The sequence below is a fragment of the Diceros bicornis genome, chromosome 22 (genome assembly GCF_020826845.1).
Source record: "Diceros bicornis minor isolate mBicDic1 chromosome 22, mDicBic1.mat.cur, whole genome shotgun sequence".
Classification (NCBI taxonomy): Eukaryota; Metazoa; Chordata; class Mammalia; order Perissodactyla; family Rhinocerotidae; genus Diceros; species Diceros bicornis.
The window spans coordinates 57,775,786-57,792,250 of NC_080761.1; the positions used below are offsets into that span (position 1 = coordinate 57,775,786).

A 16,465-nucleotide genomic window follows, 5' to 3' on the forward strand; every position below is an offset into this window, starting at 1 on the left:
TTACATGTGTAGTGCTTGTACACACACATTGACAGAGCTTTTATGTGTGGCGTGCATTTCTGTAAGTGGGGTTACTGTTCAACTTCACGAGCAGTCTAGATTTTCATAAATACTGCCAGATATGTGCTAAAAAGTTTGTAGTAATTTCTACTTCCACCAAGAGTATGTGAGAACACTAGTTTCCCACATCCCTGCCGGTATTGCTTATAATCAGTCTCTGCTTTGCCAGTCTGATATGCAGAATGTCATTTAAGGTTGTTACTTCCCAATTGCCTGTAATTTGAATGAGTTTGACGGTGTGCATTGGCCGCTTCCTTTTCTGTTCCTGTTCTTTGTCCGTTGGGGTGGGAGGAAGGAAGTTTGTGAGTCGTTTCGTATCCTCATTTCCTGTCCTTGAGTAGGAGATCTTTATTGGCGGGGATAACAACACGAGGAAACCATCCAGTTAACTCGTGAATCCTCTCAGGCACCGTGTGCCTGGTAGGCCGTGGTGTTTCCTCCACTTTCGGCCGAGGACACTGAAGTACAGGGCCATTAGACTGAGTCCCGCTCGTGGCCACTGTCCTCTATGGCCACCGTGGGGTACGCGGTGCTTCCTACCCAGCTGGCGGACTCCCCAGCGTTATTCTTGCTAGGATTTTGCTTTATAGAAGTTTACTTTGTTTATGCTCAGTCGCAATTCTTTTTCTCCTTTTGTGGCTTCAGGGTATTGTGTCTTGATTTAAAATGGCCTCCCTTACCCTGAGTTGAAGTTTCTTTTTTCCTATATTTTCTTCATATGTCTGTGTGTATATGTATATGTGTGTATATATCATTTGTTTTACATTTATCTTTAATTCATCAAGAATTATTTTTGTATATGATTGGAAGTAGGATTTGTCTATAGTTTCTTTCAACCAGGTGACTGACTGTCTCAATATTGTTATTGAATAAACCATCTTTTTTGCACCGACTTCCAGTGCCCCCTATTTTATTTTTGTCTAATTCCCATTTATATTTGGGCCTATGTTTGAACTCTCTTCTGATTTATTTATCTGCGTGGCTGTTGTGCTGGTATCCTGTTATTTGGATAGCTTGTAATTCAGCTTCATAAAAGTTCTCAATATCTGATAGGGTAGGTCCTCTTTACCCTGGTGATTTCACACTTTTCCTCATAGTCATTCTCCCACATGAACTTCGGAACCATTTTTTTGAAGTCTACAACAAATTAAATTTGCATTCTGATGGAAATGCATGACACCTATAAATCATTTTGGAGAGGGTTGGTGTTTTACAATGCGTTAAATCTGCCCATTGAGAAATGTGGGCTGTTGTGTTTATTCAGCTCTTCTGTTGATTAGTAAAGCTTTTGAATACTTTTTACTCCTTTTGCTAAACTTATTCCTAGCTTTTTATATTTTGTTGTTAATAATAGCTAAGTTGCTAATAATATGCTAGTAATAAGAATGGGATATTTTTCCGTTTCTGTTTCTGTCTTGATACTGTAAGTATGAGGGAAAACCACTGATGTTTTGTATTTGTATCTTGTATTACCCAGTTTAGTAAAGACTCATAATAGTATTTATTTATTTATTTATTGTGTGTGTGTGTGTGTGAGGAAGGCCAGCCCTGGGCTAACATCCGATGCCAATCCTCCCCTGTTTTCTTGAGGAATATTGGCCCTGAGCTAACATCTGTGGCCATCTTCCTCTACTTTATATGGGACACCGCCACAGCATGGCTTAATTAACAAGCGGTGTGTTGGTGCATGCCCGGGATCCGAACCTGGGAACCCCGGGCCACCACAGCAGAGCGTGCGCACTTAACCCCTTGTGCCACCAGGCCAGCCCCAAATCCTCCTCTTTTTTGCTGAGGAAGACTGACCCTGGGCTAACGTCAGTGCCCATCTTCCTCTACTTTATATGGGACGCTGCCACAGCATGGCTTAACAAGTGGTGCGTTGGTGCGCGCCCAGGATCCAAACCAGCGGACCCTGGGCCACCGTAGCAGAGTGTGCGCACTTAACCACTTGTGCCACCGTGCCGGCCCCATGATAGTATTTTTAGATGTTCTATATTTATAATAATATCACCTGAAAATAATAATTTCATCATATATTTTCTGATACTTGTATTTATTGTTTTCATTCCTTACTCCATTAGCTAGGATTTCCAAAACCATATTGGTTAATAGTGGTGGCATTTCTGTCTTGTTCCTGACTCTTTTCTAGGTATGCCTTTACTTCTTCTCTTTTGATTTTTATTTTATCATGGTAAGAACACTTAGCATGTGGTATCTACCTTCTGAGCAGATTTTTAAGCATATAATAACCACGGGCACAATGTTATACAACACATCTCTAGAACTCATTCATCCTGCGTAATTGAAACTTGATACCCATTGAACAGCAGCTCCCCATTTCCCCTCCCCCAGCCCCTGTCAACCACCCTTCTGCTCTCTGCTTCTGTGAGTTTGACTATTTTAGGTACCTTATAAAGTGGAATCCTACAGTATTTGTCCTTCTGTGTCTGCCTTATTTCACTTAGCATAATGTCCTCAAGATTCATCCATGTTGTCACATATTGCAGGATTTCCTTCTTTTTTAAGACTGAATAATATTCCTTGTGTGAGTGTGTGTGTGCACCACATTGTCTTTATTCATCTGTCAGTGGACGTTTAGGTTGTTTCCGTGACTTGGCTCTTAATGAATAATGCTGCAGTGAACATGGGAGTCCACATATCTCTTCAAGATCTTGATTTCTTTTCTTTGAATAAATACCTAGAAGAGGGATTGCTGGATCCTATGATAGTTCTATTTTTAATTTTTTCAGGACCCTCCGTACTGTTTTCCATATTCGCTGTACCTATTTTCGTTCACACCAACAGCGCACAAGGGTTCCCTTTTCCCCACACCCTCACCAACACTTGTTATCTCTCGTCTTTTTGATAATAGCCGGTTTAACAGATGTCAGTGAGCATCTCATTGCCGTGTTGGTTTGCATTTTCCTGATGATTAGTGATGTTGAGCACTATTGGCCATTTGTATGTCTTCTTTGGAGAAATGCCTGTTTAAGTCTTTAGCCTATTTTTTAATCAAGTTGTTAGTTTTTTGCCATTGAGTTGTAGGAATCCTTATATATTTTGGAAATTAACCCTTTATCTGATAGATGGTTTGCAAATATTTTCTCCCATTCCATACATTGCCTTTTCATTCTGCTCATTGTTTCCTTTGCTCTGCAGATCTCTTTTGAATTTGAGATTTGCTTTGTGCCGGGTAAATATTATCTATTATGTAAGTGTCCTATGTTACTTAGAGATATTTTAAAAATCAGAAATGGCTGTTAAATTTGACTAATAGGTACCAGTGCCTCTTGGACTTTATTATTTCCCATGGCTCCTCAGTTTTAATTTGAAAATATAATAAATTATTTGAACTATCCTAGCATTTCTGAAATCAACCCTGATAGATCATAGTACAGTCATGCACCGCAAAACAATGTTCTGGTCGTTGTCGGACTGAGTATACGACGGTGGTCCCGTGAGATTAGTACCATACAGCTGACGTGTGTGTAGGCTGTACCACGTAGGTTTGTGTAACTACACTCTGTGATGTTCACACAATGATGAAATTGCTTACTGACGCATTTTTCAGAACGCATCCCCATTGTTAGGCAACACATGACTGTACATAATTCTTTTAATATATTGCCAGGGCTCTGAATAATAATACTTAAAAATTTTTTCATCTCTATTCATGTTACCTTTGTCTATATATCTTTGTTTTGTTTCTACTTTCACAGAATGCATCAGAGAGCTTTCTAACATTTTCTATAATCTGAAATAATAAAAGGAATAGTATAGGAATTACCCATTTCTTAAACAATGGAGAAACCCATGTGAAGTGTCTGGCCTGTGTCTCTGTCGTGCTGGATCTTTACCAGCCTTTTCTGTTTCCTTGCTAACTCCTCTCTGTCCAGGCTTTTCCCTGCTCTTCAGTCAAGGTGAATGACATTTTTCAAACATATTGCCTTCCCCCTGCCCACTGTTGGCTGTGGTTTTCTCCTCTCCTTCCTTGCCGTGGTGTGGTCCTTTCTCATCCTCACTGTGGACGGGTCTTTACATACTACTGGTATGACATACTAGTGGTATGTCAATTGCCAATCATTTATTTAACATTTTTTTGGATCTATTTTCAGGAATACATTTTTTTTGGTGAGGAAGATTGGCCCTGAGCTAACATCTGTGCCAGTCTTCCTCTATTTTGTGTGTGGGACACCGCCACAGCATGGCTTGATGAGTGGTGCGTAGGTCCCCACCCGGGATCCAAAACTGTAAACTCCGTGCCCCTGAAGCGGAGCCTGTGGACTTAACCACTACGCCGCTGGGCTGGCCCCAGGAATACATTTTTAAAATATTTATTTGTAAAGGTTCATGACAATTCCTTTGGAAGAAAGAACTGAAAGGATGGCAGTACTTTGCCGTCACTTCACAGATGAGTGGCCGAGATCGGGATGTCACTAACACTGCAGCTGTACACAGCTCATGTGTCAAAGCTCTGAAAGGCTTGTTAGAAAACCAGTTGTGCCCCCAATTTCCCCCACCTTGGAGGAAACCGTGTTCCCCTAATCGGGGACATGAGCATCTAATGTTAGGTATCTGCTGAGTTCTGTGGAAGATGATTTTGCTCCTTCCTCTTCCTGCCTCTGCACAGGGTAACCTTCCTGTCCCAAAATGATTATATGTATTGTCTATATTATTTTAATTATGTAAATGTTTTTCATAGCATGAGGTAGACTAACATTTTGCTTTTCCTGAAGTTAATAATTATTCTTTTTTAAAATTTTTCTTAGTTTTCTGTGTATTCATGTAACTGAACTCGTTGGGTCCATCTCTTGGTGAGTGCAGAGCTGAAAAGCACAACCAAGGCTGAGGTGGGTGAAGAAAAAAGATTTATTGCTTGCACAAGCAATGGAGAACACTGGGGCTAGCTCCCAAAGCAATGCCCACCCCGAGGTTAGAGCAGGTGGAGACTTTGTACACAAGAGAGCAGAGGATATGTTACACCCGTATAACAACCTGGCCTGAGCAGGGCGTGTGTGCGGCCGTTACATAACAGGTTCAGTGCAGCGTGCCATTACGTAGCAGGTCCCAGGTAACCTTTGGACGCTGGGAGCTGGCGCAGCCTGCAGGGGTCCTGCCGCAGCCCTGGCCGTTCCACTGTAGGACGGCAACATCTGCAAACACGAGGACCAACTTCTGAAAAACAGCACCTGTAGTTTCCTCCTTGTCTGGAAAACGTTTGACAGACTACATTTAGTTATGGATCAGATTTTCAGTAACCCTTTCCTTGCCTGGTTTCTGGTCACACTTACAATATTCACCTCCACATTTTTGACTGGTTGTATGGATTTCTGACATGGCTTTCCATGCTACGTTTTCTTTGCTGTCCCCTGGAGAATTCCAGGGTTTGAGTTTGTCTTTTGCTATCATCAGAGTATCTGGTGCCACCCACTGGAAGGCTCTGTCTGTCCCTGGCCCACGTCCCTCGTCCCCATGGCTGGCTTGGAGGTGGGGACACCAGCGGTCGTTGATCAGCGTGTTTCTGCGCTCCGTTCCACCGGCCACTGCCTTCTGTTCTGAGACAGGAGGGGGTTCACTACTGCTCTGCACGCTCCAACCACTAACCCCTGGGATTGTTCTGTATTCTCCAAGACTCACCGTTAGCCAGTCTCTGGTGCCGAGTTCGTGCGAGTGACGCTCACGTTAGCTGTGTCAGCGATGGAAGTCAGCCATTGGTTTGTTGATCTGAGGGGGAGAAAGAAACGAATGGCAGAACACGGAGATGTCACAACTGGGGAAAGAGAGCTAGTGGGAAAATAGTAACACGTGGTAGAAGGAGGGTCATAAAACCCGGAATTGGAGAGCAACCTGCCATGGCAGCTCTGGAGCGGTCAGTGGATGGGTCTTGGATGCCCTGCCTTCGTGTGTGGGGCCCGTGGCACCCGGGCTTGTTACCTCTCTGTCCAGTTTTCAGAATCCTGGGAGAGACCCTGGAATCTACCCAGCTTGGGCCACTTGTTTTCCTCTGGGCCAGCGTCCGGGACTGGGCGTACCGCGGCTGGGGGGGTGGTTCTGAGCAGGGCAGGGTGGCAATGCAACATGGACTGTTCACATCCACAAGCCCGAAGGAGCTTATCTGTAAAGTGCCACCCCGAAGACTGAGTGAGGCGCTCTGCAGGGACTTCTCTGTCCGCAGCCACGCAAGGCCAAGTCCCAGGGGAGGGGTATCTGTGTGGATCCGCCCCTGCCCAGCCTGCCCCAGGTGAGCCGTAGGTGACCCCTGGATGAGCTTCAGACGCTCCATGCCAGTGTGCAGGCCGGACCCTCGGCCTTCCTGGTGATGGCACCAGCCCTCCGGAAGTCTCTCCACATACCTATGTCAGCAGCTGCCCCTCCAGAACACACCTCCTCTGCCATGAAACACAGCTCCGTGTTGGGGTCCCTGCCTCGCTGCGGATCCTGTGAGGGTGGGGATTGCGCCCTGTTCGCCTGCACGGCCCCGGGGTTCACAGGGCGATGGTTGAGTGAACGAAAAGAATGTGTCTCTGAAATCGGTGGCCCTATGTAAGTGGATCTTGAATTCTTTTGTTGCCCAGGGCACAGAGATCTGGTCGAGCCCTCTACAGCCGGCTGCTCTGGTGAACTTGGTGACCTACCCTCGGCTGAAGCTGGTTGTCACCGTGGATGCGCGGGGACGGATCAAAGTGTGGAGAGTGGAGAACGGGCAGGAGGGGGCTGCCTTCAGCCTGCCTGCACCCTCATCTGCCTTGGAGGCCTGTGACCACCCAGAGGGCCCCTCCCTGCTGGTGAGTGACTGGCTCTCAGGAGCCTCTGCAGGTGCTGGCCGTCTCCCAGCCAAGGGGACAAAAGTGGGAGTGCAGGGCCACCAAGGATTGGAGCCCTGTGAATCCGGATCATCAGCTCTTGCAACCTAGGGGTAAGGGCGGGCTGGAAGGGAGCTGTCCTGGCTCTGCTGCCCCTCGGCTCCCGGCCCCTGATGGGAGTCAGTGAAAATCCTCTCTGGAGAAGGATGACGTCGCCCAGGCCTGCCGTTATTTCTGCTTCCAGCACACGCTGAAAGCTGACTAGGCACGCAGGGAGATCAGACAGCATGAACTGGAACCGGCAGGATGAACGGCAGACGGCGTCAGTGCAGCCATGGGGCTTCAGCGAGTGCAGTTATCAGACAGACATGGAGACACCTGCGGTTGCTGTGTTCCAGGAGATTAATTTTAGTCGAGAACTTAAAGCTATAAAAAGTGATGTATCAGGGGCCGGCCCAGTGGCATAGTGGTTAAGTTCTCGCACTCCACTTCGGTGGCCTGGGGTTTGCGGGTTAAGATCCCGGGTGTGGACCTATGTACCGCTTATCAAGCCACGCTGCGGCAGCATCCCGTATACAAAGTAGAGGAAGATGGGCACAGATGTTAGCTCAGGGACCATCTTCCTCAGCAGAAAGAGGACGATTGGCAACATATGTTAGCTCAGAACCAATCTTCCCCACCAAAAAATTGATTTATCAGAGTTAGAAAAGAACCAAGTAGAAATTGTAGAATAGAAAAATTGAATAACAAAGGTTCAGAACTCAGCGGATGGACTTGATAGCAGGCTGGACGACTGAGTCACAGAAAGGCCAGGGAGGGCAGGCAGCCCCTGGGCCACGGGCAGTGTTCCACTTCTCAGAGAAGCTTGGCTGGTGACACGGATGCTGGCTCTGTGAAAATTCATTGAGCTCTCCGTCTGTGTTCTGTGCGGTCTCCATCTGTGTATTCCATCCATCGGTTAAAGGTAGGGCTGTAGAGGAGAATTAGTGGGCTGGGGGAGACGTGATCTGGAATGAAGTGCGGTGTCAGGAGTGTGAGTGCAGGGAGCGGGTAGGAGGCTTGGGCTGGGCCTCTCAGGCTCGAATGGCTCAGAACCACCTGTGGGTCTGGTGTGAATGCAGATTCTGAATCAGTGGGTCCCTGGGGATGCCTGAGATTCCACCTTTTTAGCATCTTCTTGGGAACATTGATGCTGCCAGTCCGCAGACCACACTTCTTGAGTAGCAAGGTCATAAAGGGTCCATGAAAAATCCCAGTATGATCTCTTAGGAGGAGCTGAGGGAGTGAGTGGGGCAGAAGCCACACTTGAAGAGAGAATGGCAGACATTTTTCCTAAATAGACTAAGGACATTAATCCGTGGAATGAGTGAGGCCTACAAACCCCAAGCAGGATAAATAAAAATAAATCTGAGGGGCCGGCCTGGTGGCATAGTGGTTAAGTTCGTGCACTCCGCTTCGGCAGCCCAGGGTTCACAGGTTCAGACCCAGATGCTCACCTACACACCACTCATCAAGCCATGCTGTGGCGACATCCCGTATAAAGTAGAGGAAGATGGGCTCAGATGTTAGCTCAGGGCCAGTCTTCCTCACACACACACAAAAATAAATAAAAATAAATAAATACAAACAAATCTGAAGTATGGACCCATCAGCGTGAACTGAGTTGACTGGATACTGAGAAACATCGACTCAGTAATAGCCAGAGGAAGTAAACTGGCTTCAGTGTCCAACTGCTGAACAGCAACCATTGAAACTGAAAGACGACAGAATGATATCTTAAGAGAAGTAACAGAGATTCTGTAACAGAAAAAGTATCCTTCAAGAGTGAAGGTGAAAACCGGTGGCGCGGTGCTCACCCGGCCCTCCCTCTGCAGGCGGCCTGTGCCGATGGGGCACTCTACGCGCTGGCGGTGCCCCGGCTGGAGCTGCTCTCCAGAGTGAGCGTGTTCCCCAGCAGCCCCACCAGTCTCCTCCGCTCGCCCGGCTGCCAGTGGGTGTTCGCGTCGAGCCAGAACTCAGACCTGGGCCCCAAGGTCAGTGGCGGGCTGTGTCCCTTTCCCCAGGGCCTGGCAGCGTGTGCGCGGGCTGGCGGCTTCTGTGCCCCAGGCTTGTGGGATGTGTCTGGGAGGGCGGGTCCTCGTGCAGGACCACATGATGAGGAGTCGTCGGGGGCTGTTCACAGCAGCAACGGCCTTCTCAGGGCCACCGGCTGAGTTGGCGGTGGTGTTGGTCTCTGTCCTCAGAGCCTCCGCGCTTTCCATGCTGCCATATTGCCCACGGGCTGGAAGGGTTCAGCTCTCTGGCTGGAGAGGGCAGAGTTCAGTTTTGAAAGGGTTTGGGGCCTCAGGGACATCCTGATGGCAAAGCTCCTGGGACATTTGGTGGCCTGAGAACAGAGCTTCAGTGAGAGCGAGGGTGAGAGAGTGTCCAGGTCAGGCACGGCGGAGATGCTGACAGCATGGGGGCAGCATCCGTTACCTGGAGAAGGCACGAGAGAGGCAGCGTGCTGGCTGTGCCTCTGCTGTGTGCCGGCCTGTGTGAGTGGGTGCCTCTGCCGGTGCCCCCAGCACCCCAGAGCCGGGGGGGGAGTACCAGTGATCTGTGGGCTCAGAGACGTCCAGCCTGAGTGCCGGGGCCTGAACTGGAAGATCAGATCAGATGGCTGGGGAGGGTCGGAGAAGTGCCGGGCCTGGTGGACGAGGAAGGGCAGAGGAAGCGGCAGAGCAGGACAGAAAGCGCAGTGCTGGGACCTGGTGGCTGGGGAGGCCAGTGGTTGGGGAGGACAGCCAGAGGTGCGAGGCCATGAGACCAGTGGGCTGCAGCCACTGGAACCTTCCGACAGAGCAGTCCCAGGGACTGGGGGGAGGCGTCTGGAGCCAGGCTGCAAGGAGACCGGAGAGGAACACAGAGGGAGACACTGGAGGCAGAAGCACGACGGTGCGTACGCGGCTCAGAAACAGGAAAGCGCTGACTGTTTCATCCATCACACCTCGCTCGCTGGGCCAATGCGCCAAGACGTCTCCAGGGGGCCAGACGCGGGCTGGCATTGCTCTCGCTCTCCTAGTCAGTGCAGTCTGGAAAGAAGGGTCCACGAGAGGCACAGCCTCCCCGTGAGACCCAGTAAGGTCCCTGTGGGCGTGGGTCTAGGGAGGGGTTTCAGAGGGCTCCTGGGCTGGAGAAGTCCCTCCCTCCCCGGCGGGCGATGAGACCTCACGGTGTCCTTAGGTGTTCCACACTCGCTCCTTGCTATGTCCGTCGGACGACGAGCCTCCCGTCTCCACCACTCTCCCTGTCTGGCTGACTGCCAGAGCCTGCTGGGCCCCCGGCGAGGCCGCCCGGCTGATGGTGATGCACAGAAACGACGGTGGCGTGCAGCTGGGGATCACCACCTACGAGCTAGGGGTCAAGAAGTCCAGGGATGGAGTGGACATCCTGGGTAAGGGTCCCGGTGTCGACTGACACCACCGCTGCACTGTGACGCTTCAAGTGCAGGGTCCTCGTGTTTCCTTTGGGGGCACCTTTTCTGTCCTCTTGGTGGATACAGGGGCCCAGCAAATGTTCTGTTGTTTGTGATTGTGGGCTTGGTGAGCGGTGGAGTGCTTGCTGCGTGTCAGACCCTCCGTGTGGCCTTGAGGTTCGGACATTAACTACTGTCCACTCAGTCTCCCCTCTCCTAACTGGTCTTCCTGCTTCCGTTCATCCCTGCCTCTCTTTTCACGACTATGTCAGAGGCATTGTTCTCAGCATTGAGTGCACACAAAGGTGAGTAAAGGCCACAACTATCTCTTCCCCAAGGAGCTCCTAGTCCAGGAGGAAAATAAGACCCACAGCCCTGTCCTTTGCTGCCTCCCAAACCCCACATTACTCTGACAGGCCTTCCCTATGGTCCTTAGCATTTTTTCTTTTGTATTATGTTCATTTGTTTTCATATCATTATTTGACTGTAAATTTTACTCTGAGCTTCCTGGCAGCCGAGGAAAAAAGGGAAACAGGATGTGTAATATAATCCCTTGTCTGGTATGAGAAAGCACATGAACTCTTCAAAAGAGGTAATTTTTTTTTTCCTGGTGCTAAACTCCATAAGGAAATGGTCAAATGATTTTTTTTTTTTTTTTACAAGGAATGCTATACAGTATAAAAGACAGTATCTTTGACAGTAGTTTTCAGCTGATGTCATAGTTCTCATGTGGCCATTTCTTACATCACCCTGTCATAGATGGGAAAGGGTAGCAGGCAGGGGTACTGCATGCCCGATACCGTCACTTGCACGTGCATATTGCCTTGAATCTGTACAGCCCCCTGTAAGAAAGCCTTCATAATGAGGATTTCAGAGCCAAGGAGCAGGAGGTGGAGGGGAGTGAGTGCATGGGGCAGGATTGACTTCGGGTGTAACTGCCAAGCCGTGGCTCTGCTCAGTGTACCACATGGTCATAGGCAAGGCACGTCTGGTCCAGACCCCCAGCTGCTATTGGGAGTTGACGATCTGTGTGCTTTTATTTCAAATAGTACAGCAGGTGGCAAGTTTCCTCCTGCCGGACACCATGGTGCCCCCTCACCTCATGAAGGGCCACGGCTCACAGGTCATCCTGCTGGTGTCGGGGTCAGAGCTGGTGCTCTTCACCATACATGGCCTGCAGCTGGCAGCCTTTCAGGACCACCAGCGGCCCATCACGTCCGTGTGGGTGGTGAGTGGGCGCCCACCCACCCGCATCGCGCTCCCTGCCTTCGGAGCCACCTCCCCGCCTCACTCGGCTTTTCATTTCAAGGGCCAGAGCCGAGTTGTCACCTCTTCCTTCGACCTCTCCTTGCGGGTCTACGTGTGGAGTAAGGAAGATAAATTCCCTGTCCTCAAGAGCTGCTATCACTTGCTTGGGGGGTCCCACAGATGGGCCAGGTAATTGCTTCTGGTTTCCTTCACTTTGCCTGTGAAATGGCCCCAGCTAGTCTCCCAGCAGTGCGTTTCGAGGATGCCACTGGAGAGGCTGGGACTGGGAGCTGGGGTGTCAGCCCAGCCTGCCCCTCACTCTCTGGGGACGCAGGGCAAGTCCCTGCTCTGATTCTGTTTCCTCCTCTGTTAAAAAAAAGATGCTGTGCATCGTCCACCCTCTCCTCTAAGGACAAAACCACCGCTCAGCTGGCCTCAGCCACGTTTCCCAGATGAAACAGCTCAGAGACGTGGATGTTTTGCCCGAAGTCCCACAGGGACGCATGGTGAAGCCCGGGTTGGGTCCCTGATGTGACCCTGCAGCCCGGCTCCCACCCTCCCTCCGGAACCCGCACAATCCCGCATCCATTTACCAAACCAAGGGGGTGATGGGAGCCGGAGGGGCGGGACTGTGAAAGTCCGAGAGAGTGTGATTTTGCACTTTGTGTCTTAATATTAGTATTTTGGAGTCACTTCTGTTTTTTCTTGCCAGAGTAAGTTCTACGAAGAGGAAGGGCTTGCACAGGTTTTGTATTCCTGCTGGGTTACTCATGGTGAGATGAGACCTCAGCAGTTACTTGTCGTGAGCCGTGGGGTACATTCAGCCTCCAGTGACAAGCATCTTAGATCTTAAATGAAAAACTACAGTGCCCCAAACCAAATATTTTAGAAATTAGGGATTTCTGTAACAAACCTATCTAGCTTCTGAATTTTCAATCAGTAGTCATTTGAAGATAATTATTAAAGCACACTCCTAATTAACACAAGAAAATCTTTGTTCTTCTTAGTAAATAAGCTCAACTTTCTAATGAGATAATTAGGTAGAGAATCAACTGACATATTACGAGAACTGGCCTGTATGTAACCCTCTCTCTCAACTCTCTGAGCAAAGTGTAACGGCCACCTTGATGCTCTTTCTGCGTCCTGAAGAGCGTTTGCCTCCACAGCGTCTTCCCTGAGATTCCTCTTTAAATACGTTTAGGGTTTGGGACCTGGGCTGGATCAGCATGTGCGAGCCAGGACGTCCCGTGTCCACATGGCGATCGGTGACCCCTGATGCGTTCACGCCTTCGTCCCCTGTGCTTGGAGGGGCTTGCTCCTGACTGTCCCCCTAGACCACTCGTGACTTGTCAGTCATGGTTCTCCCTCCAGCGACAGGAAAACCTTCCTCTTCTGAGGGAGACACACGTGCCAGCACTCATTCTTGTTGCCTCTGTCAGAGGCCAAACAGAGAGTGCCGGGCCTCCCAGGCCGCCCTGCGGGGCACGTGCCACCGTGCTGGCCTCAAAATGCACTCTCTTTTTTCCTTTTTGATGTGTCGTCAAAGAATTCTCTACATCATTACTTAATGGTGAGAACATCCTTTCACTGAGATAACACTGTTCTCAGCTTAGCAAGCAGTTAGAAACCTCTTTTTCATGTGTGTTTTTAAACACCGCGCTACGTGCGTTACAGAATGGTAGACACATCCATTTACTGAAGTGACGCCGTTCTCCCCATGACGGGTAAAGCACGCTGAAAAATACCTTCTCAAAAGTGTGCTTTAATCAGGACCCCAGAATGGATCATGACCCTGAAGTATGCCCCTTTTCCAAGTCACAGCAGATTCCTCCAGAAATCCTTAGTTGGGTGGTAGTTTCTCTGTGGGAGCTTCGTCCGGCTGTCATAAACCCAGCAGTCCTGCTTCACGCGGTTGTTCCCTGTCAGTTTTTATTGGGCAGCCATGGACTGCATTTCCTCTCTTTTCTGGCACCTTTTGAGTGCTGCAAGAGAGAACACGTAGTTTCTAGGAGCTTTTCAGTTTCCTAAAACGTTATCATCTGTGAATACATATTCTGAGTCTCTAAAGAAAACAAGTGTGTGAAACATAAATTTACCAGCAACCTAGCAGCATACCCCTAGGTATCTACCCAAGAGAAATAAAACAAAGACTTGTATGTGAATGTTCTTAGGAGCTTTATTCAACTTACCCAAACAGTGCATATATCCATCAGCTGGTAAATGGACAAATCCAAGTGGTCCATCCACACAGGGGAGTATTACTCAGCCAGAAAAAGAAACCAGATATGTAAGACCATGTATTGTGTGATTCCATTTACACGACACACCCAGAAAAGGCAAGTCTGTAGGAGCAGAAGGTGACCTGGTGGCTGTCCAGGGCTGGGAGTGGGATGGGGATTTACTGCGTGTGGGCACAGCAGATCTTTCTGGAGTGATGGAAATCTAAGACTGGATTGTGGTGATGGTTGCAGAGCTCTGCAAATTTATTAAAAATCAATTGAATAAAAAAGACTGAGAGGAATTCTCCAAAGAGAAAAAGACAGTAGATGCTAGTTCCACCCTCTTGGCTGACTGTCCGTGTCAGGGAGCGGCCACTGCCCTGCTCCTGCTCAGCCGCCACGTAGACCAGCCAGTGCCGCTGTCTTCTGAAAGTCTGGAAACTGCCACGTTCCACTCTTGATACTGATTTCTAAGTTGAGTACAGCTTCAGTTGCTACTGAAACGCAGGAGGTCAGCATGGAAGTTACTGTAAGCTGAGAGGTGATTCACGAAAGCCAAAGCAGCGGTACTTTAGCAATTGGTAGCCAAAACCTGGGCTTCTAGCGGAGACTCGAGAAGTCTCTTCTCAACTGTTTTTATTTTGTTTTATTGATCTGGTTCTCTACACAGCTGCCCTTGTCTCCCTCATGACTCAGAGCAGCACTTGTGTGTCTAGGCAAAGAACGTCACGGAAAACGACGGCCCCATTAGTCCCTGCGTCTGTATGTCCTTCACTGGGGCTGGTCGGAGATGGATGGGCTAATTCTAAGTTCTGGGGAAATGCCTGTGACCTGCCCAGATTGGATTAGGTACCCCTCCTGTATCAGGAGAAGTTTCTAGAATATCTGGAATCATTGTGAATCAGGCAGCTACGATCAAGAGGGCCCCAAACTGATATTCTCACTCCAGAAGGTGATGGTACTTGCTAGTTGTTACAAGTGAACGTAGGTCCTCGAGTCAGAGCCCAGTGTCAACACGGACGGGTGGACTGGGAGGGGAGGGTCCGGAGGCCGTGCTCTGTCTTCGTGGAAGGCTTCGCTGCTTAAACGTGTGTCCCTTCCCTTCGCAGTGGATTCACCCATGTGGAGAGCAACAGTATGAGCATCGTAGGCGTGGAGGCCAGAAGCATCGGAACGAGTATCCTAAGGTCCTATTACTTCCAAGTGCAGCGTGGCTGAGGTGACTGCACCGAGGGAAAATAATCTCACCTTGGTGAAGAGCTTGTTACACACAAGGACTAAAATGATCATTTTACCAACACTGGGAAAGGAATTAGTAATTCTCAGATGCCTGCTGTGGGCCAGACACTGCTGTGTGACTTGACTTAAATCCTCACGACAGGCAGTGAAGTGGGTGTGACTGTCTCCGTTTTTCAGACAGTGGACATGAAATATAACAGGAGAGCAGGTAACCATTGTTAGCCAACGCCCAGCTGCCCAGCGTGCTTCCCCGGGGTCTTCAGATCGTGGTTGAGGAGAGGAGTGGATGTGGGAAAGCCCACATGTAAAGTGCTGGGGTTGTAACAGTTCTTGTCCAAATGTGTAAGGAAGGAAATCTTTTTTATCTTCCTGTTCTGTGTTATGTGCTTTAGACACGTGTTAATAAATCGTTCTTGCTGTTGCGTGGGTGAGTTTTGTGGGGCCACGGTGCGTAACTGTAGGGGTCTGTTTTATGTTTTGTGCAAGTGGCGCCCCTGGGCTGGTCCACATGGAAGCCCGGCTGGCTTAGTGGGCATGTCCTTAGGGTTCTGGACTGCCAGCAACAGGACAGCAAGCTGGCCAACTGACACCAGAGAGGACTTTACTGGACGGAAACAGAGTGGCCCCCTGGGTCAGTGGGGAGGCTGGAGAAACAGGCTGGGAACCCCGGGGAGCCGGGTGGCAGCAACGGCTGGGGCTGCCCCAGCGAGGTCAGGCTCGGCCTGTCCCCGTCCCCAGCTCTGCTGCTGCGTCTCCGGCCCCTGGGTTCTGCCGTAGTGCTGCCACTGCCCTGTCACTCGACAGGCATCACTGCCACCACTTGGAAGCCTCCCTGCTGCCCCTGCCAGGTGTGATTCTTCAACCCTCGGACTGCCAGGGGGCTGTGTGATCTGCGGACGAGGCCGCGTGCCCGCACCGTAAGGCCAGGATGGGGGGTTGGCCCCTTCACTTCAGTAGTAGGTGCTCCCAACACAGTGAAAACTCCTTCAAAGATGGGAAGGAAAAATCCCTCAAAAAATAGAAAATAAGGGTAAAAGCTCTCTGCTGCACTCTGCTCCTTTGCTGCCCAGTACCCAGATGTACCCTGTTGCCTGTATTTGCACTTGAACAGCAGTGTTTTTTCCTAACACAGCACCTGTCTCCTGCATGGAGAAGGCCAGATGTGGGCATCTCCCCAGAAGGAGGAGTTCCAAGGCCTTTTTTTGTTTTGATCTCAGATAAGGTTTATTTGGGGATAATTTTAGGTTTACAGAAAAGCTGCAAAGACAGTACAGAGGATCCCCATCTACCCTTTGCCCAGCCTCCCCGAATGTTCACACCGTACATAACTGTGCATTTGAAAACCCGAGGTCCCTGTGAGCTGGTGGAGCTGGCTTTGGGTCAGAGCTCTTGTTTTAGTTGTCACAGTTCTCGTGATGTTCCGAGTGGTAAAGATAAGC

At 49.6% G+C, this 16,465-nt stretch overlaps 1 protein-coding gene across 9 annotated transcripts in view; it reads left to right on the forward strand.

The window, feature by feature from the left end:
- Positions 1 to 15,448, forward strand: part of CDK20 (cyclin dependent kinase 20) — a 39,043-nt gene extending 23,595 nt beyond the window's left edge. For 4 of the 9 annotated variants that reach the window (XM_058566057.1, XM_058566058.1, XM_058566061.1 and 1 more), the window contains 6 exons: positions 6,636 to 6,845; positions 8,738 to 8,896; positions 10,089 to 10,299; positions 11,370 to 11,548; positions 11,630 to 11,757; positions 14,897 to 15,448. In XM_058566057.1, the coding sequence (XP_058422040.1) occupies positions 6,636 to 6,845; positions 8,738 to 8,896; positions 10,089 to 10,299; positions 11,370 to 11,548; positions 11,630 to 11,757; positions 14,897 to 15,005 (996 nt within the window). In that variant the 3' untranslated portion in view covers positions 15,006 to 15,448. Of the gene's footprint in view, positions 1 to 6,635; positions 6,846 to 8,737; positions 8,897 to 10,088; positions 10,300 to 11,369; positions 11,549 to 11,629; positions 11,758 to 11,948; positions 12,560 to 14,896 lie in introns of those variants that run through there. The other 5 variants (XR_009223501.1, XR_009223500.1, XM_058566059.1 and 2 more) reach the window with 5 other exon arrangements.
- The last annotated feature ends 1,017 nt before the right edge of the window (positions 15,449 to 16,465 follow it).